General features: G+C 35.3%; 3 protein-coding genes across 3 annotated transcripts; all 3 read left to right on the top strand.

Moving 5' to 3' along the window:
- Nucleotides 1-1,008: 1,008 nt before the first annotated feature.
- Nucleotides 1,009-5,814, top strand: LOC137729483 (fimbrin-2). The gene is made up of 14 exons (XM_068468445.2): nt 1,009-1,432; nt 1,519-1,692; nt 1,788-2,035; nt 2,149-2,320; nt 2,451-2,489; nt 2,619-2,687; nt 2,788-2,904; nt 3,074-3,285; nt 3,376-3,531; nt 3,862-4,061; nt 4,199-4,356; nt 5,012-5,108; nt 5,231-5,322; nt 5,442-5,814. The coding sequence occupies exons 1-14, from the start codon at nt 1,346-1,348 to the stop codon at nt 5,616-5,618; spliced, it is 1,998 nt and encodes a 665-aa protein (XP_068324546.2). The 5' UTR covers nt 1,009-1,345; the 3' UTR covers nt 5,619-5,814.
- Nucleotides 5,815-9,935: 4,121 nt separating this feature from the next.
- LOC148693684 (transcription factor IBH1-like) lies at nt 9,936-11,016 on the top strand. Its single transcript, XM_088677343.1, has one exon. It carries the CDS (start codon nt 10,267-10,269, stop codon nt 10,732-10,734), a length of 468 nt encoding a protein of 155 aa, XP_088533469.1. The 5' UTR covers nt 9,936-10,266; the 3' UTR covers nt 10,735-11,016.
- Nucleotides 11,017-16,925: 5,909 nt separating this feature from the next.
- Nucleotides 16,926-17,963, top strand: LOC137727283 (transcription factor IBH1). Its single transcript, XM_068466148.2, has one exon. The coding sequence runs from the start codon at nt 17,162-17,164 to the stop codon at nt 17,708-17,710; it is 549 nt and encodes a 182-aa protein (XP_068322249.2). The 5' UTR covers nt 16,926-17,161; the 3' UTR covers nt 17,711-17,963.
- The last annotated feature ends 6,904 nt before the right edge of the window (nt 17,964-24,867 follow it).

Here is a 24,867-nt window from a genome sequence, read left to right as displayed (position 1 = left end):
TCATACGTCAGATAGGACATATGAAAACTCATATGTCAATCCTATGCATTTTAAAAAGAAATCAATTAAAATAAATTTTTAAGATATCTAGTTGGTACATTAAGGGGACCCCACAATAAAATAATTTAATTAAATTATTTGACATTATCTTTTCTCATATGTCAAATTTGACATATGAAAACTTATATGTCAATCCAAATAGGATTAACATATCGATTGGAGTTTATTCTTACCTTCAAATTTGATTACATAATATTTCACTTAGGATTTGACATCTCCCTTAAAGATAACTGAGCAAATCCCATTGTTTAATCCTGCTCGTTGCTCTAATTGTTTATTATTTAAAGTTCAAATCTTGAAATTGCAACGGTCATGGTTGAAACTTGAAAGCATAACCATATAGAATGACAACAATAGAAAGTGTGACTGTTGTATAAAAAGATCATGCTGTTATTTTATATTAATTCACGTGTTACAATATAAACAAATGGTACAATGTCTATAACTAAATAGACAAAAATATTAAAAAATGAGGGGACAAAAACCACTACACAACAATGTCAGTCATAATTTGAATTCTCCAACGACATTGTGTATGTGGGGTCGGACTTCTATCCTCCCTAGTTTACTCATTCTAGAGAGAGAAAGAGGTAACTAGCCGACTGAGATCTGGTTTGGTACTGAGTTGATTCTGAAAAAAGCTAGTATCAAAAAAAGTTGGGAGCTGTTTTTATGTTTGGTAGACATTCAGTTTCAGCTTTTTTTTCACAGTTTTGGGTGAAAAAAAGCCAAGAACAAGAAGCTGCAAAACTCTTCTTTGAAAAATCGACTTTTTTTCACATCAGTTTTACATAAAAGTTTATCAAACACTATAATACTGTTTTTTTTTTCAAAAGCACTTTTACAAAAAAGTTTACCAAACACTCTGCTACTTTATTTCACAGCCGCTTATTCTCACAGCACAGCAGAATCAGTTTTTTTTCAAAGCAGCAAACCAGCCCTGGTTGAGATTGGAGACAGAGACTACTTGAGTAGGACATGATGGTCATTATTAGAATTGTCTATCTTCATTCAAAGGAACAAACTTTCAAGTGTAACAGCTCTACCCGGACCCAACTGCGTTGAGTGTTGCCCACCCTCCTCCTCCTCCTCCTTGCCTCCCTACTTGTACTAATCCTCCTCCTCTAAAGTTTCAAACCTCAAATAATTAACTCAAAAATTAGATCAAATACAAAGTCGGGTTTTTTTTTGGTGGGGATAATAACCAAGAAATACTGAAAGAGAAGAGCTTTTAGCTAAATTTTCAGCTCAATCCTGCATCTTCTTCTTCTGGGAAGCTCCGAAAATGTCGGGGTACGTCGGCATTCTAGTCTCAGATCCATGGCTGCAGAACCAGTTCACCCAAGTGGAGCTCCGGAGCTTGAAATCCCATGTATGTTCTTCAGCATTTCATGTTTTCTAAATTTTATTTTTTGAGCATTTTTTGGCTGAAAAATTTGTGATTTTGTGGTGATGAAGTTTGTGAGCATGAAGAGAGAGAGTGGAAAGCTCACAGTTGGAGACTTGCCTGCCAATATGTCGAGGCTCAAGGTTGTGGGATCGGATAATTTCACTGACCAAGACAGGGCTTCTTTCATTCAAGATTTGCATCCCAAACTCGATGAAGATGTCGATTTCGAATTCTTCCTTCGGGTCTGCTTTAACACTTTTACTTCAAAGTTCAAACCCAATTGAGCAATCGATCGAATAAGTATTGCTGAATGCCATGTTTGATTTGTATGTTGCAGGTCTATTTGCAACTCCAAGCTCGTGCCACAGCTACAACAGGAAGTGGTGGAAAGAACAACTCCTCATCTGCCTTTCTCAAGGCCGCTACCACCACTTTGCTCCACACGATCAGCGAATCCGAGAAGGCTTCCTATGTTGCACATATCAATAATTACCTTGGACAGGACGATTTTTTAAAGAGATACCTGCCTATTGATCCTTCAACCAATGATTTATTCGAGATCGTCAAAGATGGAGTACTTTTATGGTGATTGATTGTTATTCATTACTGCCCCTTGTGGTATTTTTCGTTGAGTTACTAGTTTCTTTTGTGTTGGGATCGTGGATTGGATTTTTATGGTTGTGTTTCTCCGGATGCAGTAAGCTGATCAATGTGGCAGTGCCTGGAACAATCGATGAACGAGCTATCAACACTAAACGAATACTTAATCCGTGGGAGAGAAATGAAAATCACACCCTGTGCCTCAACTCTGCTAAGGCAGTTGGATGTACTGTAGTCAATATAGGGACTCAGGATTTCATTGAAGGAAGGGTATGTATACATGACTTTTCGTTTACTTCATATAGTGTGCCCTAGGGTTGCTACTGCTTCATTGAGTGTTTATAAGTATATACGGGATATGGATACTTACACAATGTTGTATTCTTTGTTTGGATTTCAGCGTCATCTTGTCCTTGGAGTCATTTCTCAGATAATCAAGGTAAGTCTTTCATAGTTGTGTAACTTTATCAGCATGAAGTTTGAATTTGGAATATATATGGACTATGTCCGAACAAATAAATTTGATTTATCTTTCTAAGAGTGTTATACTAATCGTTATGCTGTTTAGATACAACTATTGGCAGACCTCAACTTGAAGAAAACACCTCAATTGGTGGAGTTGGTTGACGATAACAAGGTAAGAATGTCGTTCATGAAATTTTGATTCTAAAGACAATTAGTGGCGAGGTTTTCAACCAACAAGTTTTCTAATCTGTTCTTTTGTTTGAAACCTACAGGATGTGGAAGAGTTGATGAGTCTACCTCCAGAAAAGATATTACTGAGGTGGATGAATTTCCAATTGAAGAAAGCAGGATATAAAAAGATAGTCACAAACTTCTCTTCTGATGTGAAGGTATGAGAATAAGTTAATGACCTGTTGAGGTTTGGGAATATGACATGCCCAAGTATAGAATGAAATAGGAAAGATGTAGCCAGTGATTCGATTCTGTGGGTTGCAATGGCAATGGCTGATAACTAGATGCGACGCTAGTGTTTGAGGCTATGAGATGTCTGTCTTGCAGGATGCTGAGGCTTATGCTCACCTCTTAAACGTTCTTGCCCCAGAGCACAGTAAACCATCTGCATTGGATGCAAAGAATCCTTTGGAAAGAGCAAAGTTAGTTCTTGAACATGCAGATAGGATGGGTTGTAAGAGATATTTGACTGCAAAAGATATTGTTGAAGGATCCCCGAATCTTAACCTTGCATTTGTCGCACATATTTTCCAGCACAGGTGAGAACTATATCTACTTGACCAATGAATTCCTTTTAGAAAAGTTAGTTTATTGCAGTAAGTATCTAAGTTTTACTTGTTCACATGTAGAAATGGGCTCTCAACCCAAACAAAGCAAATATCATTCCTCAACAATTTGGAAGATGACACCCAAATTTCCAGAGAAGAGAGGGCATTTCGCTTCTGGATGAATAGTCTTGGAAATTCATCATATATCAATAATGTATTTGAAGACCTCAGAAACGGGTAAAGTTTGCGTTTGAACTCGTACGATGATTTAATATTGTAAAGTTGTCTATCCTCCTGAACATAAGGTACTTATGTTCTGATCAACTTACTCTAGTGTTGCACCTGGTGGCATGCTAAGTTCGCTTCAGGTTCATGGCTCAAACAAAACCAAACTTCCAAATTTCAATTTTGTTTTTAAAATATCGAAAACATTGTCCTAAGAAGGCTTAGATTTTTAAATTTTGATGTAGTAAACATCATATGAACTAAATTCAAGGACTTCGAAAGTTAGAGATTGCTAATATCCTTACTTTCATCTGGAGCTGTAATTAATTTGGTCCTCTGCAGGTGGGCACTTCTAGAATCGCTGGACAAGATTTCACCAGGCATTGTCAATTGGAAGATTGCAAACAAGCCACCAATTAAAATGCCATTCAGAAAAGTAGAAAACTGCAACCAAGTTGTAAAAATCGGGAAACAGTTGAAGTTTTCTTTGGTAAATATTGCTGGAAATGATATCGTGCAGGGGAATAAAAAGTTAATACTTGGTACGTCCACTGCCACATTTTTGTTAATTCTATATCTTACAGCAATCTTCCAAATACATCAGACTCTTGGTATAACTTTATGCTTTTATAACTCAAAGAAATTATCTGAATCAAAGTGTATCGGGTTTTGTTTTCAGCTTATTTGTGGCAATTGATGCGGTATAACATCCTCCAACTACTAAAGAACTTGAGATTTCATTCCCACGGGAAGGAAATCGCTGATGCTGATATTCTAGAATGGGCCAACACCAAAGTCAGCAGCACGGGAAGCCAGAGCTGCATGAAAAGTTTTAAGGTGCCATTTCTATAGTTGCTTTCTTTCATGTTTTGATTTTTTATTTACAAACAATAGCGCTAGTGGGTTAAACTGATAGTTGTTAGGGGATCCCGTGGGAGGAGGGGGGGGGGGGGTGGGATCGAACCTGCATCAGGATGCATACACATGATTGCTTTGCACCCACCACTGCAGTAAAGTGTGCTTCTTAGCTTTCTGAGGCATGTGAGTGAAACTCTGAGTTGATTAGCTGATCGAAGAATCAACTAACATAGCAGCAGGTACTTTTGAAATGTCATTCCCATGGAACTGTGTTTGGTGAAGTAGACGAATAACTTTATACCTGGTGATGAAAAAAGGAGGAAAAACAATGTACTTATTTGCCTGGTATTTCCAGACAGCCGCAAAGATTTTGTATTCATGAAAGAAGTTGTGCAACTATTCCTTCCAATTGCAGAACGCTCTAACCATAGGTCCATAGACTCCATACGCTATCATGTTATTTGCTTAGACGTTTCATGAATTAGGTGAAGGATTGGAGTTTTCGTATAGGCTGTGACATCCATGCATGATTTTGATGCCTGAAAATTTGAAACATTAGCAAGAACTTTTTGACTGCGCATCAATCTGTGCCTACTGTTATCCCTGATCATATGTTACTATATCAATCTTACAGGATAAGAGTCTTTCAGATGGCCTTTTTTTCCTTGAGTTGCTTAGCTCTGTGCAGCCTAGAGTGGTGAACTGGAGTCTCGTAACAAAAGGAGTAACCGGTATGTTTTCTCTTATCTTTTCGGGGTCAAAGTAGAATTTATTAGTGAATCCTATTATCACATATCAACATTTTTGAGAACCATCTCTATAATTTATTCTTTTGAATCATTGAAAACTGTAGATGAGGAGAAGAAGATGAATGCCACCTACATTATAAGTATTGCAAGAAAGCTTGAATGTTCGATATTTTTGCTTCCCGAAGACATAACGGAGGTGCTTTCGATTGTTCAGATGTTTGATATTTTTGTTCATTATCTGATGAACAACTTTCATTTCATTTTCTATTTTCAACCGATGCACCTAAACTAGTTTATCTTAATACATTTCACCAGGTGAATCAAAAGATGATTCTTACTTTGACTGCAAGCATTATGTACTGGTTTTTGAAACAACCCATCGAAGATCAACCGTCTGGGATTTCAGATAGTGAGGGTTCCAGCATTGTCTCCAGTTCAACTACTGATGACTCTGCTTCTGAGTCATCAATGGAGGAGAATGGAAATCTATAAACACAATTATTACTGGGAAAAATTTACCAAAGTTTCTATTTAAAGCTCATGAGTTTTTATTTTTTGGTAAAGTTGATTGCAAAAATGATTGCAATAACCAGTATATGTAAGAGTAGGAATTTAAGTGTTTTTCAAACCAAATTTTGTTCAGGCAGCATATGTGAATACAAGGATCTTTTAATCCAGGTTCATCAAAGATTCAAAGGGTGGTTCGTGTCTGTCATTGAATTAGATTGAATAACTCGTTAATATTCACAAGAAAATTTATCCCTTTAATCTCTTTACGATGAAAAAGGTTTCAACGCTACCTTCGCATTAATTATATGAGTTAAGTAATCAAATTTTATGCATCAAACAAGCCACAAATGCAAATAATTTGATCAACCAATTTGAGTAATCACCAAATTTTCTTTGGCCAATGATGATGACTAGGGTGGAAATCCTCTTGTACAGAAGACCCTTGGTGGTCGAATTAATGTCACTTCACATGTCTTCTTTGTATGTCTTAGTTCTATAGTGGGGCTTCCTTTGCTTTTTAGTACTCATCAATAAGAAGTATTTTTTGTTGCAATTGTCAAGTTCCTTCACGTGGTATTATTAACTCATTTATTGACAAAAAAAAAAATGTATGTAAAATTATGTATTTATTAATAATATTATATTGTAAGCTGAAAAAATTTATGTTTGATTTGGTAAGCTTTCAAAGTCCATGATATGGTATTTGTGAGACTTTTCTATGGGTTTGTTATTTCATGCTTTTAATCAAGTGCACCTTTTCAGACAATTAATAACATAACACGTATATTAATCTAACTAGGAATGCGAAATGGAGATGTGCTAGGCACATTCAAAAGTATGGTTGTTAATCGTTGATGGAGTGAGTGGTTGTCGATCGTTGATGATAGAATATGGATGACATCTGTAAACGACTCTCATACCAATTTGGTGGTCCTGAAATATTTCATGGCTAATAGCAAATTGAGGATGTACATAAATTAACAAGCCCATGTGGATCCTTCTTATCTCAAATTATCAATACACAAAACCTAATTATGAGTTTGTTAAAGTCTAATACAAAAGCTTTGGTGCTTGTTTGGGCATTTGTAGGCAAGCTAGGCCCACCTCCCCTATGAATTCCTCACCCTTTACAAAAGGCCACAACACCAACTCCAAGCTTTGCTCTACTGCGTTTTGTTTTGCCTTTCTGTCACTCACTCACTCACTTGATTCTATTTTCCAGCTAGGGTTTCTATTTTAATTAATTCTCTTTTTCAGTGCAATAACCCATAAACTATCGTTTATTTAATATATATATATATATATATATATATATATATATTCACCAAAGAAGTTAAGATTTTACTATAAAATCAATTTGACGATATTGAGAGTGATTGAACTCTTTATAAGTCAAGGTTTGGCTTTTCATTAATGTGGGACTTTATTCTCACATTAACATTCTGGAAGTAGTAGGTTGTTCTGGTAAATAAGATTTTCCTCTTCAACTCACTGCATTCCGAGTTCAAACCCTTAACTTTCTTCTTAATGTAGTTTAGAATAGGAGTATCGTTTGCATTAAAAGAATTTTTTTTTTCTATATATATTGACTGACATTCTCTTTGGAGGAAAACATATCTAATATATGAGAATACAATACATAATTTCTTTTTAAACATGTAAAACCTAAGTTATTATTTTTATTTATTATCTTGCTTAAAAATTGCTATTATCTTTGGCTGATGGGATTTTCACATGACCCAAAGGCCAAAACACACACAACTTTTCAACATGTGTTGAGGCGTGAGACTTGAGAGGGAAAAAAAAAAGCAGACATCCTCACTAATTTCTGCCTTAATTTTTGCTTTCTTTTAGAGATTAGCATGATGCATCTTTCCATGTGATTAGGAAGATTACCCATTATTCTACAGAAAAAAGGAAGATCATCACCTTTCTCTTTCTTATCATATTAACTGATAATATTTGAGGTTGTTTAAAACAAGAGCAAGTCACCAATATGAAAAATAAACTACTAAGACTATGAAAAGTTTCATTAGCAAGGTATGTACCTACAAAGTCTGATGCATTAGAAATTAAAATGTTGCATAAAAACCAATAGCAGCGTTTTTTAAGTGTAGTACGTGTAACAAAAACAGTGTTTTAATATTATTCTGGTAAATGTCGATGTACCACACTGCATTAGTGCTACAAAAAAATCATTTGCAACGTTGCTTTGTGACACAATTAAAAAAGGATCCAAAAGAGAAGGACCTTTTGCAACACGAGATGTACAACGCTTTGGAACTGCACAAAGTCATTTGCAACGTTTTCTGAGGGTTGCGACGAGTAAAAGTTTTCCCTAGTGACTAATCCTCGTATCCTGACCAATAAAAGACATTCAAATGTGAATGCAATGCTATAATGATATTGGAAGGATTCATTCTCAAAACACCTATTGGAAAAACCCAGACTCAACTACCAACCAAACAAAACTAACACAAATACCATCAACCGAAAGCAAACTGCAAACTACAAATTTCACAGTGAGAGATTGTAAAATCGTGCAACAAAGATCATGTTCAACTTGTTACTATTCATCAGGAGTTGATCTACGAATTTAAGATTGAACAACCCTCTAATGAAAACAAAATCCAATTAGAGCAAATCTACTGATTGTCACCAACAGTCGTAACGAATTTTTTCAAATGGTTAACAATAAAAAAAACTCTTAGACTTGCCAATTGTCACTTTCCCTAATGCATATCATCACTTCACATCATCAACGGAAAACACTTACTTCATACCGATATGAGTTTGAGTATATACTCTTGTCATTCTGCGAAAGTGCTTCAGGTAGCTCAGCTAGTTAGAGCAAATGATTAAAAACCTTGTGTCAGTGGTTCAAATCCACTTTTAAAAGGGCAAAGTGTACAAATGAATCCATCAAACTTTTCATTATTTTTTCCTAATTAGAATGTTGTGGCATACTATTAATTTAGGGTTAATTAAAAGAACAATGTTTGGCTAGTCAAGGTTGAGTAGGAACTCCTAATCAAGGTTGACTAGGAACTCCTACTCAAAATTCTTCGTGTTCAAATCACAAAACTTTGTGTTTATGATCAAAACTGTTCATATCATGAATCGCTTTATAAAGAGCACATTTGCAAAAGAATGAATTAAAACTAAAGTTGTTTAGTCAGTCTATTGTGACAAATACATAGACGGTTCGTAATGCTTTTATCAATTTTGTTAATTTTTTTTTTCACAGTTCAATGACTAAACGACCTTAATAGATTTTTTCAAAAGGCGATTTTGATAAAGTGATTCATAATATGAACGGTTATGATCGTAAAAATAGAGTTCTATGAATTGGCAACGAACAATTTTAAGTAAAAATTCATACTTTTTTTTTAAGTAGTCAAGTATTATTCTAATTAAAAGGCAATACCATTGCAGTTATAAGTTGGGCTTTAATTTAAATTAAAGTGACCGTGACATATGCATATACCATTTCATGTCGGCTGCCGGCCATTGGTATCATCTCGATCATGTACAACCACCACTAGCTAGTAATTAGTTAGTAACTACCATCACCATGCACTGTCATGTCATTGGCTTATAGACCCGCCAAGAGGAGACAAATTCAAATATAATACCATGAGTTGGATATAAACATCAAGTTAGTGAGAAAGATGCATAAGAAAACAAGATGAAGAGAGGAAAATTAAAGGCCCCATAATCCAAGTGGGTAAGAACCATGTGCGCTCATATGCTAGTTGGTCCCTTGTTGCCCCACGGACCCCCTTTTACCTCCAAAACTCATGTTGAAAACGAAAGAAGCTATAAACCTATTATTCAATTCCATTATCTCTCACCTAAATAAGAGCTTTTTTGATTTGTATCCGGAACACAGTTACGTAGTGCTATCTTTATAAAATATAATAATAATAAATAAATACACACATATATATGTATAAACAAAAGATAAGATAATTTATACTAAATTCATATAAACTATAGAAAAAAGAAAAATATAAACTTAAACGCAGTAGATTTAAGAGAAAGACAGTATATATTCACCAAGACAATTCATCAATTTTCCATATTTGATTAATAATAGAGAATTGTTATTGGCACTCTAAAAATTTCATTCTACACTCCAAACTTTTTATATTTGAAAAGAAAAATACACTTGCGAGGAGTGTAAAATGAGATTTTTAGAGTGCCAATAATACTTCTCTAATAATGTTGTATTTATTATATTAAAGGTTGATTCTCCAAGTCTCCTTCTTCTTTACACCTCCCATTTCTAATATTCTCTCTTTTCTCAATCTTCCTTCTTTTCTTCTTGCCCTCTCATCCTTTCTCTTCCTTAAATTGCCCAATCGCATAACCTCTCTCTAAATCTCCTGTTGTTTGTGGTTTTGTTTTGGAGGAGAGACAGTGTTGTCAGAGCACACATCGAAGTTCTCTCCTCTTTGTCCTGGTGGCTTGTGAGCAAACTGGACCCCTTTGTGTCAGAAGAAAATCTTTTATCTTGTTCATTTGACTCTCTTTCCTCCTAAAAGTTCACCTCTTTCTAATTTCAAGTACCCGCAACCCTACTGTCCAAACAAAGCCTAATTTTTTTTCCACAAACATATATAGACACATGAATTCTCCAAACCCTAATTCACTGAAATCTAGGTTCACCAAAGGGTTGGTGAAAGCCCTCATCAGAATAAACAAAAACTACCCCAGATCATCATCATCACCATCAATCTCATCTTCTCCGAGAGAGATCCGGCGACGATATCATAAAATCAAGACTGCTGCTTATGCATCCATGGCTTGCGCTGTAGGGACAAGAAGAGCTTGGAGTAGAGCTCTGCTCTGGAAGATCCAAAACCAAGCGTGCAACGGCGGCGTTGTGAGGAGATCAATTGGCAGTAGCTCTCACTACTCCATGAAGAAAATAGTTGTGCAGAACAAGGTAAATGAGCTGCGGAAGGTTGTACCGGGCGGTGAAGGCATGGATACTTGGAGCTTGTTGGAGGAGACTGCTCATTACATGAAGTGCCTTACCACACAGGTAAAGGTGATGACGACAATTGTGGAAATTTACTCTCCTACTACTTGAGTGATCTTGATCGATAATATATATTCTGATAGCAAGAATAATATTGGAAACAATTGCAGGAAAAAAAAAATACAAAAATTTGTATAATTATGCACTTTATGGATGGTATATATAGATCTCAAAATTAAATAAATAAACTGAAAAAAGGAGATTGATACTATATAGAACTTTGATCTGTAATTAATGTAGAAGTGATATTTGTCAATAGAGAATTTATATATGTATGTGCGCGTGACAGGCCGGTGTGATTTTACTTGTAATTAATTGTGTTAAGCTTCACAATCTTCACTTCTGAAATTTTGATCAGCTTCATAAATAAATTTGCATTTATCTCCTCACAATCAACAATCAACAATCAACAATCAAGATAGATCTTTTATTTAAAGAAAGGAGATATATAGGAAATTGGCTGTTTGGTTAATCATTGTCCGATGACCCGTGATTTGCTTTGTCCAGTTACTCATCCTTTAGATGTGTCGATAAGTAGTCACAGAATTAATGTTTACTTTGTAGATATTTGCTTCACATGTCTTTCTTGTGGATAATATTCATGTAATTAACTAATCCGAAAAGAATAAGTGTTTGTAACTCAGTTGATTAAGAGCAATCTCCTTCGCACCTACGATCTCGAGTTCGAGTTCCCCCTCCCCAATATGGTTAATTTGTATCCAAAAGCTAAACTGAAAGAAACCAGGAAAAGAAAAACCATTAAAAAGCCTACATGCAAGGCTTATATGAGGAAGACCGAGCATAGTTATGGAAGGTAACGTTTAGACGCATAGCTCTCATATGTTTTGTTTAGTACAGACATCATGAGGAGGCTCCCGCCATTAATTTGCATCTGCTGGATTTGGCTATATATTTGCGTCCATGCAGATAATAAGTATGTAGTAACGAATCTCCAGGTCTGCTTGCAATAGTTGGGATGTGTATGCATGTAGAATTGTTTCTTAGAGATATATATATATATATATATATATATATATATATATGTGTGTGTGTGTGTGTGTATATATATATATATTTTTTTTTTTATGTATGCATTTAGTTTAGAATTTCTTTGCTTGTAACTAATTAAAGACATTTTGTTTGGGGTCGTAGCTAGCTAGCTAGTGTTCTCGCATATATGGTAAGTGTTCCATAAGGAGGCGACTTGGATAGCTTTATTATGTATTTAGGAACAGTATTTTCTGTTTGGGGGATACCATTACCAATTACCAAATTAAGCTTTTTATACCTAAAATTTTTAAGTTTGCTTGCGTTGATAATATAATTGGTTTAAGTACGCTTGCTGGCGCTAAGCCGCAAGTATATTGACCCTTTGTTACTGTAAGTGGTTGAGAGAATACTTTATTTTCTAGATGTTGTTAATGTACCTCCTCTTGGAATTTTATTGGCTCTTTGTGGTTAGAATATGAACTCTTGACAATAAAATTATGTACTAGTTCACATTCTAGGTATGACAACTTTACCTTACTAGATGGATTGCTAAATATAGCACTCTGCTTATCCCATCAAAATTCTCTTAGAGCTTTGGACTTAATTGAACTATGGAGAGGAACATATATTTTTTTTTCTCAACCCAACTTTTATACATGCTAGTGACATGACTTCCGCCCATGGATGTATTTATCCTTCTTTGATTTGAATTATCAAAACGGTAAAGATATACATTAGCTAGCCAACTACACGAAGATTGAGAAGGTATGTTGATATGTACTTATTATATCAACTATGGCAATCTCGTGTGATCACTTAATGTGGTCTAAAACTAGAGTCCCCTACATTCATACTCTTAAATTAATGAAGTGCAGAACAAAATAATCAGCTAGGAAAGAAAATAAAAAAAGCAACCCCTTCTGTTTACTCCAAACAGTAAGGACCTCATCGTTTGATAGTGGTATGCCGTTTTTTTCACTTAATGACAAATCTGCTTTGGGATCTTTAGTTGTGTTGGTACATTGTGGTAGCCGTATAGGGGTTTAAAATTATTTATGAGTGTGCAAATTATCTCCAGACCAAAAATTGGTCACTGAAGCAAATCTGGCACCTATTGTATTTGATTGGCCCTAGTAATGAAACACTCTAAATCGCTTTTGTTATAAGAAAAAGAATCTTTGATCAACATAGATTTTATGCTGGTTTACTATGAGGATAGCTATACTAGTAGTCCACCTTCATAATTGAAGGATGAGAGAGTTGGAGATCCTAGTGAGTTTTGATACAATCTATATACAATAGTAGGGATGAGATTTACAAGGTAAAAACCATCCGCATTGATTGTATAAGGTATACATTATGGTTGCAATGAAATCTATACAACAGTAGGGTTGCCTGCAACACGCCTGTAGCTCCGACCTTCTGTTTGTATATTATATACGTGAAGGCATTATAACAAAAAAAATTGTTTAGTGAGAAGAAAGAACGTCTCTGCAAATTCTCACTTCATCGATCGTCTTTGCGGGTCTTTTTAACTATTTCAGCTATTTGGAAAGATCGAAACAATTTATTTTTAGGGCCGTTCAATCTCTATCCGTTGTCTTTGCATGTCTATCATTTCTGGGCTTGTTCACGGCAAAAGGTATGTTCTTGGATACTATTAAGGTTTAGATACTCATATCATTTCTTCTATAGGGTTCGATTTATTCCTCAGACTACTAGTATTTCCGTGTTATGGCCTACACCTTGGTATCTTGGATTAAACTTAGTACAGATGGTTTGGCTAAAGCAAATCTTGGTCTTGCTACTTGCGAGGGCATTTTTAGGGATTGTTGTAGTCAGTTTCTTGGTGGTTTCTATCAGGGTATTGGCCATTCTTCTTTGTTACACAATTATTATTGGTGTTGAATTCTCTTATTAGGGGTTGGCATTGTTTTTGGTTGGAAGCGACTTTTTAGTGTTATTTCCGTTCTCTATTTGAATGATTTTAATTCTCCTTTGCTTCTTCGTATGCAAAGGTTTAATTACTTGTTTGGCCCGCATTAGCAAGATGTCTTCTTGATGTTCTCACGTCTTTCAAGAGAAGAATGTTGTTGTAGATAGCTTAGCTAATATAGGTTTGTCTTGTTGGAGTTTGAGACTCTCTTGTCCCACATTGGTCAACAGTATTTTTTCACTAGCCTTTATATAGACTTATTCCTTTTTCTTAGTAATTAGAACTCGGACCATTTGGAAATGGATTGAAGGCTTGAGCCTTATGGTTGTGTGGATTAGGCTTGATGATTATACTATAATATTAATATTAATTAATATTAATTAATCAAGACAAGGGCCTTGGGCCTTGTGGCACTTGGGGCCAAGAAATTAAAATTAATCTGGTCAATTAGTTTTAATTTCAAATTAAGTTTTTAATTAAAAACGTTTTGATTAATAGACACAACTCTTTGGAAAGAGTTGTATAGCTTCAGATACATCCAAAAGGTGTTTGAAGAGGTATGAAAGAGCCTATATAACTGGAGTCCTCAGTTCCATCAAAAATTATATTTTCTTCCTTCTTATCTTCCGTACAAACTTTCCAGAGAGTAAACACACAAAGCAATTCGCTAGAGTTCTATAATCCAGTGCAGGTTGTAGAATTAGGTAGTTGTATCCTGGTTGAGCAGACGTTGTAGAACCACAAGCACACGAGTGGGACGGAAATACTGTTCGAAGGACATAGCGTTTGCACTAGCCTCTACCTTTAATTCATTCAAGTTAGTATCATATTAATTTTTTGTAATTATTGTGTTATTGCATTCTGTATTGCAAGTATTTGTGAATAATAAAGTATAAGTATTTTGGTTATGTATTTCTGTTATTTTATTGTTTCTAAATTGTTCTCCAACATGTCTTCTCCTAATTTGGTTTGCATGATTCTCCTTTGTTGGTGTTCGTGCTGCTTTGTTTTCAGACTTTGTTGGCTTGCCTGACTTCTGCTTCTCAAATTAATGCATATTGCAGCTTTCAGGTGATGGATTGCTTAGCTAATTATGGAGTTGATCATCAAGGTGGTTTAGTAACACTTTCGCTTGGCTTGGTTTGGGACCGTGGTTCGAGGAATTTTTTCTTTCTTCATCCATTTTTCTTTTTTCCAGTGATGTATTATTCTTTCCTTTGCAGGTTTTGGCTTCCTCCCCCTGCTTGAATTTTATTTTTTTATTGCTATTTCTTTATTTAATAAAATTCGGAGATAGATGATAGGGGGTCATTCTATTGGGGAATTAGCCCTTTCTAATTGCTCTGAGTAGGAAGGAAGTAGGTTACTTTGTAGTTAATGACCAATTCCATGGGTCCTAGTTCTTTATGACCACCTTATGCGGGTTTAGAGAGTAAGACTACTTTGGTAGACTAATGACCAAGCCTTATGTGTAGTTTGACTCCCCTAATCCATTATCATCCTTTTCTTAAAAAGATATATAAAAGATTTATAAAAAAAAAAAATATATGAAAGAGAGGAGTTGGAGAGGGTGTAATAACCATGAATTTTCTTTTCTAATATTTTCTCTCAATTATTATGCACGAAAGGGTGTAATAGTATTTTTTTTTGGCCTTTTAATTGACAAAGAGTACTCTATTAATAGGAAGCAACATAACAATAAGCTAAAAAGAAACCCTAGGTATGCTTAATGAGGATGCACACACCAAACAATGAGTCAGCATGCATATTAGTGGTCCAAACAATGCTAATTAATTAATTAATTTGGAGGCAGGCACATGCTGGTCCAACTTAATTTGAATATTAAGCCTAATTATGAGTTAGTTAAATAGTCTAATTCTAGAATTTTGGTGAAGGTTATGTCATCTTATATAGGAAAAAATAGGCCCACCCATGTTCTTATTTTGCAACTGATCATATCAAGTGCAGTAGTGGATATTCTTTTGGTTGAAAAGCTCCAATCAAGTGTGCGTTTTGGCATGCATGCATATCTGTCAGTTTGTTCTTTACAAGTTGTTTAAGGTCCTATTTAATATAGGACATATGATTAAAGTAAAGTAACTAAAATTTATCCGTTGAAAAAAATTGTCCTTCGCCCTTGAAAAAGTGGACTACAGTGGTGAAGCCACTAGCTGCATCTGTTGAAAAAAATTTATCCGTTACTCTTACATAACGATCTTAAAATATTCATGTTGTAATCTTCTTGCATTCGTGCAAGACTTTATTAAACTCTTTTCTTTAATATTGATCTTTATTGGAGCCATAAACATACGCATTTGTAGGTTAGTAATTTGGTGTCTAATCTAACATCTAATCTAACAAAATCTATGTTTTGACAAAAAAAAAACTAGTACTTTGGGATAAAATCTTGGAGCCATGTGATCCTTCAACACCACCGTGCCTTTATACCGATGAAAAATGATTATTTGAAGTTTTTCTTCTTCTTCTTTTTACAATATATACTAGCATATTAAGACGTGAAAATATTGCATATTAGTCGTTAAGTGTTTAGGGTGAATACTTTTAGACACTTAGCTACAAGCCCTTAGTATGATACGTTTTGTATTTTTGGAGTAGTTAAATGTTTTAGATTTAGGTTTTATAAATATCAATAGAGAATTTGAACTCCATAACAATACATCGTATATAATTTCAACTGCTTAGGGTGAATTTATTAAACATTTGGGCTACAAACTCTTACTATAATATATTTTGGGCGTTCAAAATAACTAGTTAAGTGTTTTAGATGTAGGATTTAAACTGATCAATGAAACCTTAAAACATAAAAACTTGCATATTTGAACTCCATAACAATTATCCTGATGGTAGGACATAGTTTGATCTTGGTCACTAGAACGTGTGGCTTGATCATCACCGTTTGCCTTTATCATTTGGTCACTGATTACCAAAAATGAATGACCAAAAATTACAAATTTCAAATATTGCAAAGTTAGCGTAAGCATGTATCCATTTACTAGGAAAGATCCATACAATTAAAAAGAACAAAGAAAGGAAATGAGAAATTAAGGTCCCACAATTAATCCAAGTGGGTATTGCAACCATGTGCTCTCATATGGTGGTTGGCCCTTAGCAACCCCACAAAACCCACTTTTCACCTCCTAAAACCCCAAGCTAGCTAGTAGAAACAATGCATTATTTGTAGTATCTTAAAAGAATTTGATTCTTTACGAAGTATTTATAGCTTAATTGATTAAGAATTTTATTTTGATGTTTGAATCGAATTTCCTTTTACAATGATCAGTTGCATTATAAAATAATAATAAAAAAAATTGATTCCTGGTTCTCCTTAATCTTTATACCCTCTCAGTTTCAACCCCTCTCTCTAAATACAAACACAACATGCATAGACATTTGTGTCAGAACTTGATTCTCCTTTTGTCCTTGTGAGCTTTAAGAACTAGAGGATCCCTTGTGTCAGAATAAAATCTATATCTCCCATCTCTTGTTAGGCTTTTGGTCCATCCCTATAAGAGTAAAACCCTATTCCACACCATGAATCCAAAGCGCTTGTCTTTGAGGCCTAATTATACCACGTTTAAATCTAGGTTCGCGAAAGGGTTTCTTCAAGCCTTGAAGAGAATAAATACGCAAAGATCTATATCATCAACGAATGTACTACCACCTTCTCCTAGGGAGGTGTGTAGAAGGTATTTGAGTGTTAAGAATGCTGCTGATGCATCTATGGCTTCGGCTGTTGGGACTAGAAGAGCTTGGAGCCGTGCTTTGCTTACGAAGATTAATCGAAGCCACAAGGGTTCACGGATTTATAATTGTTCATCAAGAAGAACTGACAACAGTAAGAAGATGATGATGATGATGACAATGATGACGAAGTGTGACGGTGATGAAGAGGAGGAGGAGGAGGAGGAGGAGAAAGAGACTGGTATTGTTTGCGAGGTGAACCAGCTTCGAAAGTTCGTACCAGGTGGGGAAGCCATGGATATTTGCAGCTTGTTAGACGAGGCTGCACATTACATCAAGTGTCTCAACACTCAGGTAAAAGTGATGAGAAAGATTGCAGATATCTGCTCTGCTGCTTGATCAGTATATATATGTGTGTGTGTGTGTGTTTCATTAATCATGGATTGATTCTATAATATAATAAAGCGGGGTTCTTCCGTACTAGTTTTTCTGTCCTGAGATTATTACTTTTACTGTTGATATCTTTGATGTCTCTGTAGACGTTTTGATGTACGGTCTGAAGTTTGTCTAATGAATATTGTTATTTTTCATGAAGGAAACTTTTCTTTATACCTACCGGGAATATAGTCACGGAACTTACCATTCTACATAACTCATTTTTCTTTTCTAGTTTTTTCTATTTTATTAAGAAGTTGCTTGATTGCCCGGTGGCCGGTCGCTGGTGGCCATGCCGCCTAGCTAGCTAAGGGGAGGGAGCGAGAGAGGCGTGGCTTATTCCATGCACAAAACCTCCAGGTACCAGCTGCATTGTGATTGTGCAATAGTAGACAATCTGATTAAAAATATAATACGTGGATATCTTTATGTTCGTTATATGCTGGCTCTAGCTTCTTTTGCGAAGCCAAGAACCAGCAACCAAAAGCTTGCAGATCCAGTAGTTTAAAGCGTGTGCAGGTTATAAAATTTAATTTGAGGCCACAAGAATATAGTCTATACACGCCACTGAAGACTTCACTCATTGATACATGCTACTTGTATTCCTATGATACGCTTTTTTCAAATTTACAAAGATCATGTGCACATCATTTTGCATATCTCTAAATTGTTTCATCGATCTTCGTAACAAAGAATTGCATCCATGGTCGAGTGCCTAGCATGAACCCGGATTGATTGTCTGATACCTGTGTCTCTTGCCTCATTCTATGCTCAATTACTTTTTGCTAAAGCTTCCTTATATGACTCATAACCTAGTACTCCTAGGCCCTGTTTGGTGGGCTAGATGAGATATGTTATGATCAATTAAAATAGACTTTAGTTTAGTCAGTTGTTTGTTGTGTCATATGTGAGACAAACATGATTGAACATGATGGGTTATGAGTTCACAATAAAGTGAGTTATCTAACTTATTTTTATACATGAGTTACAAGACCTGTCTTATAAGTCTCTGGCAATCCAATCTTATTCTTAAGGCCCAATCTCATCCAACCCACTAAACGGGATCGTATAGTTCATACAATTTTGTATGTCGCATTTATTCTTATAGATAGGCACCAAAGTGTTTTTTCGCAATTCATTGGAGATCTTCTTCATTTTCAAAATCATATTGAAAAGGTTAGTAAGTCATGCTATACCCGTCTTTCCCATGACCTTCCACACTTCAATCGGCAAATTGTCAAGACCCACTGCTTTTCTATGCTTCATCTTTTTTAGCTTTTCTATGCTTATTCTTATACATAAGCACCATGGATATCAAATTCATGATTCATAATTAAGTAGGCAAATCGCTCAATTAATAATAGAAACATAAGCATATAAACTTTATCAAAATAAGTATATAATTAACTTACAAAATTCTACTCAATTATTAATCTCTAAATCCCTTACCTCGAGTCCATGCAAGCTAAAATCTCTTCCTTAGCTTTCCCTAGTTCTTAAGCACCGTCGAGTCTAAAGCCGAACGTCAGGGGTAAAAGAAACAGGACAAACAAACCAAAATTAAGAATATTGTAACATAAAATCACTTCATTAACCCTACCAAATAGAAATTGCAGAAAATTGAACTTTGTTCTAGTTTTGTGGACATAAAACGAACAGCCTTTTGCCTAGTCAAATCTCAATGAAAACTTTTGAATTGAGACTTGTTTGAAGCTTGAAGAACCATCTTTCCAACGATATAAATTAAGGAAAACTAATGAAAATTATAAAATAAAGGGTAAAGTGAATAGTACCAGGATTGACTTTTTAGTGTAAAAATGTGATTTTTTATTTAAAATAAACATTACGGTAGGCTTTTCGTTAAAACTCCTTATAAATTATGTTAAAAACCGAGCTTTGGAATGAGAGAAATCACGAGTGAAAACAGCAAGTATGTGCAGAAAAGCTACACAGAGTTTTACATGGATTTAAAGGCACCTTTTTGAACATTCCTCGAGCACTGAAGTACTAATTAGTTTGTAATTCTTACCCTTAAGCCTTCCTCTGCAAATTTAAACCTCTTTCTTTCTTCTTCATTGTTCTCACTCAAATTTTCTCTCTGTAAAATAAACTGAAAGAACTTTGCTATGGAAGTTTCTACTCAAATTGCATCTATTTATAGGGAAATATGTCATGATTGGAACCTAGCCCTAGACCTTCCACCACCTGCTTCATAGATTGGGTTACTCAGCTATATAGATTGCTTGTTTACAGAATCTAAAATCACCATGGACTGCCACCTTCTGCTTAAGGTTTCCTTCGTTTTCTATAAATCCGCCACCTTCTCCTTAGATAGCCTTCACTAGTCAGCAATGATAGAAGATATTTACGTAAGAGATAAGAAGGAAAGGTAGATGATACGAGAAAAAAAAAATTCTCATTGTTGGTTTGTAGGTTTAGAGAGAGAGAGAGAGAGAGAGAGAGAGAGTGTGTGGGGCTTCTCTCTCTTTTGTTTGGGCTGATTGTAGTCTAATGGCCCTACACAAAGTGTTGGGCTAAGGCTAAAAATAAAATTGGGCTGAAACTATTTTTTATTTGAGATAAAATAAAAATTATAAATTAAATTCCAGATGTTTACAGTAGGATTAGTACTCTCAATAGTCATCCAAGTTTTAGTCCAAGAAGTCAATAGGCTTGAACTTAACTAAATTCACTAGAACTTTTTTATTTGTTTCGCACTTAAATTCGAATGCACAATCGCATCATTTGAATTAATTTAATTTAAATTATTTTATGTATAAAAACAAATATGTTGGATATGAATTTTCCGGAAGGTGGTAATAAATACTAAATAGGATATTTTTATCCGGTCCATTTAACTGGTATTTTATATTGTACTCGCTTTTGAGTGCGTCTAGATAGCACTCCTCTTGTTATAATTTATGTGCAAGTATAACAGAGTATCATGTGGCTTCGTATCAAGTAATGGTCAATTCAACTATAAAAACTAAATTATAGTCAACCTAAACCAGTTGATTCTGTTATAAAAAAATAAAAAAAATAAACTTCAGTACTTGATGCTTGCAAATGTTTGTAAGTAGTTGAAGATTGTAAATAATCTTGATTGAAGAACAATATGCATATATGTAAGTAGTTGAAGATTGTAAATAATCTTGATTGAAGAACAATATGCATATATGTAAGTAGTTGAAGATTGTAAATAATCTTGATTGGGAACAAGACATTTTAACTTTTGTGCCAACTCAAACAATGTCAAACGCAATTTAAATCTTAATGATTTGTTCAAGCGTGACGTCTGGTCCTCCAATGGAAGTTGTGGTTTGAAATGATAATGGATGAGAAACCATGTGCATTGTTGGCCTTGATTGCGGTTGCGAATGCCTGCATGCGATTGCGCTAAACTTGCAATGGTTGTCAGTTCATCTTCAACTTCAGGTGTAGGAGGAGGAAGCCGTTAGTCCAATACATCATTCAACAATTTGTTTTCACATATTGATGGAGACGAAAAGGACGAGATTAAACCGCCTAGTCGCTTTCCCATGATCACTTCTAGTGCCAGCATTTCAGAGCTATAAACGTCACATTGCTCAGTTACCTTCATTGTGTAGGCCAACTCTGCATAAAATTAAGGGAGAGCAAACCATTAGTATATGTTTAACTTTATGTTATCAAATTTAACATTATATTTTTAACTGTTTTACTTTACATGGTGCTACATATCCGTATGTGCCTGCAAGGGAGCTCCAAGTCAATGAGTCTGGATTCAAAAGCATAGCAGTGCTGAAGTCTGAAACACAAGGCTTGTAGTTGTAGTCTAGCAAAATGTTGATGCTTGATACGACTCGGTGTACAATTGGCGGCACACAATCATGCCGCATGTAAGATAGTGTCGAAGCAACGCCTTTTACAATTCTCACCCTTCTACTTCAATCCAATTCTTTAGCTTCGTCTTCTTTAATCAAGATTGAAGCCAAACTACCCTTTTCTAGATACTCATAGACCAGAAAAGAGCTGCAAATTTGAACAAAAACCACAATGTTTCACAATGTTTCAATGTCGTATATTGATTAGTGCACTTATTTCATTGTGGAACTCCTCATGTGATATCTCCTCGCCATCAAGTTTTTGATGGAGTTTCTTCAATACAACTATGCTGCCTGATGGTAGCTTTGCCTTGTAGACATTTCCAGATCCTCCCTTCCCAATGCAAAATATGTTGTGAAAACCATTGGTTGCCCAATACAATTTTTTTTTTTTCCATAAAAAGGAAAGATTGAAAAAAACTTCATCATGGATATCATTCTTTTCTGTTTTGGATTTTTTCTTTCTTCTTGTTTTGATGAAGACAATGCAAGTAAAACTGCTCCCAATCATCTGACTAGAAACATAAATTTCTTTTTCTTACTAATCATCATATGGAATTTGAAGAAAAACCATGCACTACATTTGCCTTCTTTGAATACTATAAATTGCCCAACGAAATGAACGTTTTGTGGAAACGTTTTTATGTGGTCATAATGAAAAAAAAAATGATAAAAGAAGAAGATAGTCACTTCAAAGAAAAATGTAACCATAACTACTATTTTTATTGAAGTGTGAATGTGGTCACAATAGTAGCAGTCTTTTGAAAATTTGGAACAAAATCATAACTTATTTTCCCAAACTATTAGTATGAAATTTGTGACCAAAACCCAACTTCAACCTACCACCAATCATTGCTCCTATATGTTACAGCAAAGGTTGTAAAAAGTTGAAAGTCAAAGTATGACTTCAATCCATCCAAGTGAGATTGATAAAGATATTGCGACTTTTCAGTTTTTCAAAGTGTTTTTTTATTTATTATTATTTTTTTTATTATAGTAAAATTTTGTCTTTTTATATCAAATTCAAGTTATTTTTATTAAATGAAGTTATTAGTGATTTTTTGTTTTTTTTTTTAAAGTTAGAAATGTTGTACACCTATGTAATTGAACGAATCTAGGATTTAGAGAGAGAGAGGGGGGGGGGCTACACTTAGAGAGGAGAGATTGATTTAATTGTGATGTGTGTTTGATTCACCACGTTGTGTATTTATTTATAGCAGTAGGATAGGTAAAAACTTTTCCCCTTAGGATTAAAACATTTAATAGGTAATCAACTCCTAATATGAATATAAGATACATTCCCATATCTACTAGGATTTACACAATCACATTCCTATTCTAAATATGACTGCAAGTCTCCCCCTTGAGTGTATAAATACTTAACAAACCATTGCATCAGATTTTCAGTAGATAAGGTAGAATAGTTGATGAAGTCATCGGCAAATGGGTGATCGCGAGTCTCAAATTTAATTGAAGTATGCATTTATAGTAAAACTCACAAAACCTTGCTATGGTAAAACCCAAGGCATGGGGAAAATCCATAGACTAAGGAGAAAAGTGAGAAGTGTGCATAATGTCTTTAAGCAAATGTCAAACAGGGCAAAGGTAGTGAACTCAACGGAGTAGGATCATCCCAGGATGGGTGCCTCATTAAAACCTCGTTAGGTAGCAAAAACCCAGTGGGAAAAATGCTCCTAATCGTAGGAAAACGAGTACACTAAGATTATGTGAGTATGCTTCTAGATACTCCCCCTGAGTTAGACATAACTTCTAAATAAGAGAACTACAGGCGATTCAACTCAGATAATTTACGCATACCGATTCCTTGGATAAGTTTCTGAAATGTAGACTTAGGCAATGACTTGGTGAAGAGATTAGCCAGGTTGTCCTGGGAACATATTTGCTTGACTTTAATGTTCTGATGCTGATGTGATTAACTGCTCGATACATGTTGCATTGTCTTCAAAGATTGTCGTAGGAAGGTTAACGACTGATGTAAGACCACTAGTGATTTGGATATATTCCATAACTTCTCTCAGCCAAAAGCACTCACGCGATGCTTCATGTAGGGCGAGAATCTCAGCATGGTTCGATGAAGTCGCAACTAGCGTTTGCTTGGTAGACCTCCAAGATATAGCGGTGTCTCCAACGGTAAAGACATAACATGTTTGAGAACGTGCTCTATGTGAGTCAGACAGATATCCAGCATCTGCGTAACCAACAAAGCGAGAATCAATCCAAGGACCATTGGGGGCAGCAACACTCAGAGATTTGTGGGTATAGAACAAGCCCAAATCCGTTGTACCCTTGAGGTAGCGAAAAAATGTCTTTAACACCATTCCAGTGCTTGGTGTGGGCGTATTGCTGTATCTTGCCAAAATATTAACAGCAAATGAGATGTTAGGTCTAGTGCATTGAGCTAAGTATAATAAACCCCAAATTGCACTTAGGTAAGGGATTTCATGTTCCAAAATCTTTTCCTCATCCTCTTTTGGACGGAAGAAATCTCGTTTAGCATTTAGAGTCCGAAAGACCATGAGTGTACTTGAAGGCTTCGTTTTATCCTCATTAAAACGTCTCAACACCTTTTGGGTGTAGTTCGATTAATGTACTAGGATTCCATCCGAACAATGCTCGATCTCCAGACCAAGACAGTATCGAGTTTTCCCAAGATCCTTCATCTCAAATTCCGATTTCAAGTGTGCAGCAATTTCCTTAAGCTCTGCATGAGTCATAATGAGGTTCATGTCATCGACATAAACTGCAAAGATTGCAAATCTGGAATCTGACTTCTTTATGAACACGCATGGGCATAATTCGTTGTTCACATAACCTTGACTTGTCAAATATTCACTCAGATGGTTATACCACATCCGCCCGAATTGTTTTAATCCATAGAGTAACCTCCTCAACCTAATTGAAAGAGTGTTCCGTGGTCTATAACTATTTGAACTAGTCAATGGAAGTCCTTCTGGAACTTTCATGTACATTTCCGTATCTAAATCCCCATAGAGATACGCAGTTACTACGTCCATAAGCTGCATATTCAGTTTTTCGGAAACTACTAAACTGATTAGGTAGCGGAACGTTATAATGTCCATTATGGGGGAACATGTCTCCTCGTAATCAATCCTAGGACGCTGAGAGAAGCCTTACGCTACGAGGCGTGCCTTATATCGCACTATTTCATTATTCTCATTATGCTTCCTCACGAAAACCCACTTGTAGCCAACGGGCTTCACATGTGGTGGTGTAAGA

The sequence above is a fragment of the Pyrus communis genome, chromosome 10, assembly GCF_041283825.1.
Source record: "Pyrus communis isolate YQ-2024b chromosome 10, ASM4128382v1, whole genome shotgun sequence".
NCBI lineage: Eukaryota > Viridiplantae > Streptophyta > Magnoliopsida > Rosales > Rosaceae > Pyrus > Pyrus communis.
The sequence above is the reverse complement of the archived record's forward strand: the minus strand, read 5'-3'. Positions and strand labels throughout refer to the sequence as shown.

What these genes read in the sequence shown, in the direction of transcription:
- LOC137729483 (XM_068468445.2), top strand. Translation starts at nt 1,346, where the DNA reads ATGTCGGGGTACGTCGGCATTCTAGTCTCAGATCCATGGCTGCAGAAC. An exon ending in GCACATATTTTCCAGCACAG is followed by an intron (nt 3,286 to 3,375) that starts GTGAGAACTATA and finishes GTTCACATGTAG; the next exon opens with AAATGGGCTCTCAACCCAAA. An exon ending in CGTAACAAAAGGAGTAACCG is followed by an intron (nt 5,109 to 5,230) that starts GTATGTTTTCTC and finishes TGAAAACTGTAG; the next exon opens with ATGAGGAGAAGAAGATGAAT.
- LOC148693684 (XM_088677343.1), top strand. Translation starts at nt 10,267, where the DNA reads ATGAATTCTCCAAACCCTAATTCACTGAAATCTAGGTTCACCAAAGGG.
- LOC137727283 (XM_068466148.2), top strand. Translation starts at nt 17,162, where the DNA reads ATGAATCCAAAGCGCTTGTCTTTGAGGCCTAATTATACCACGTTTAAA.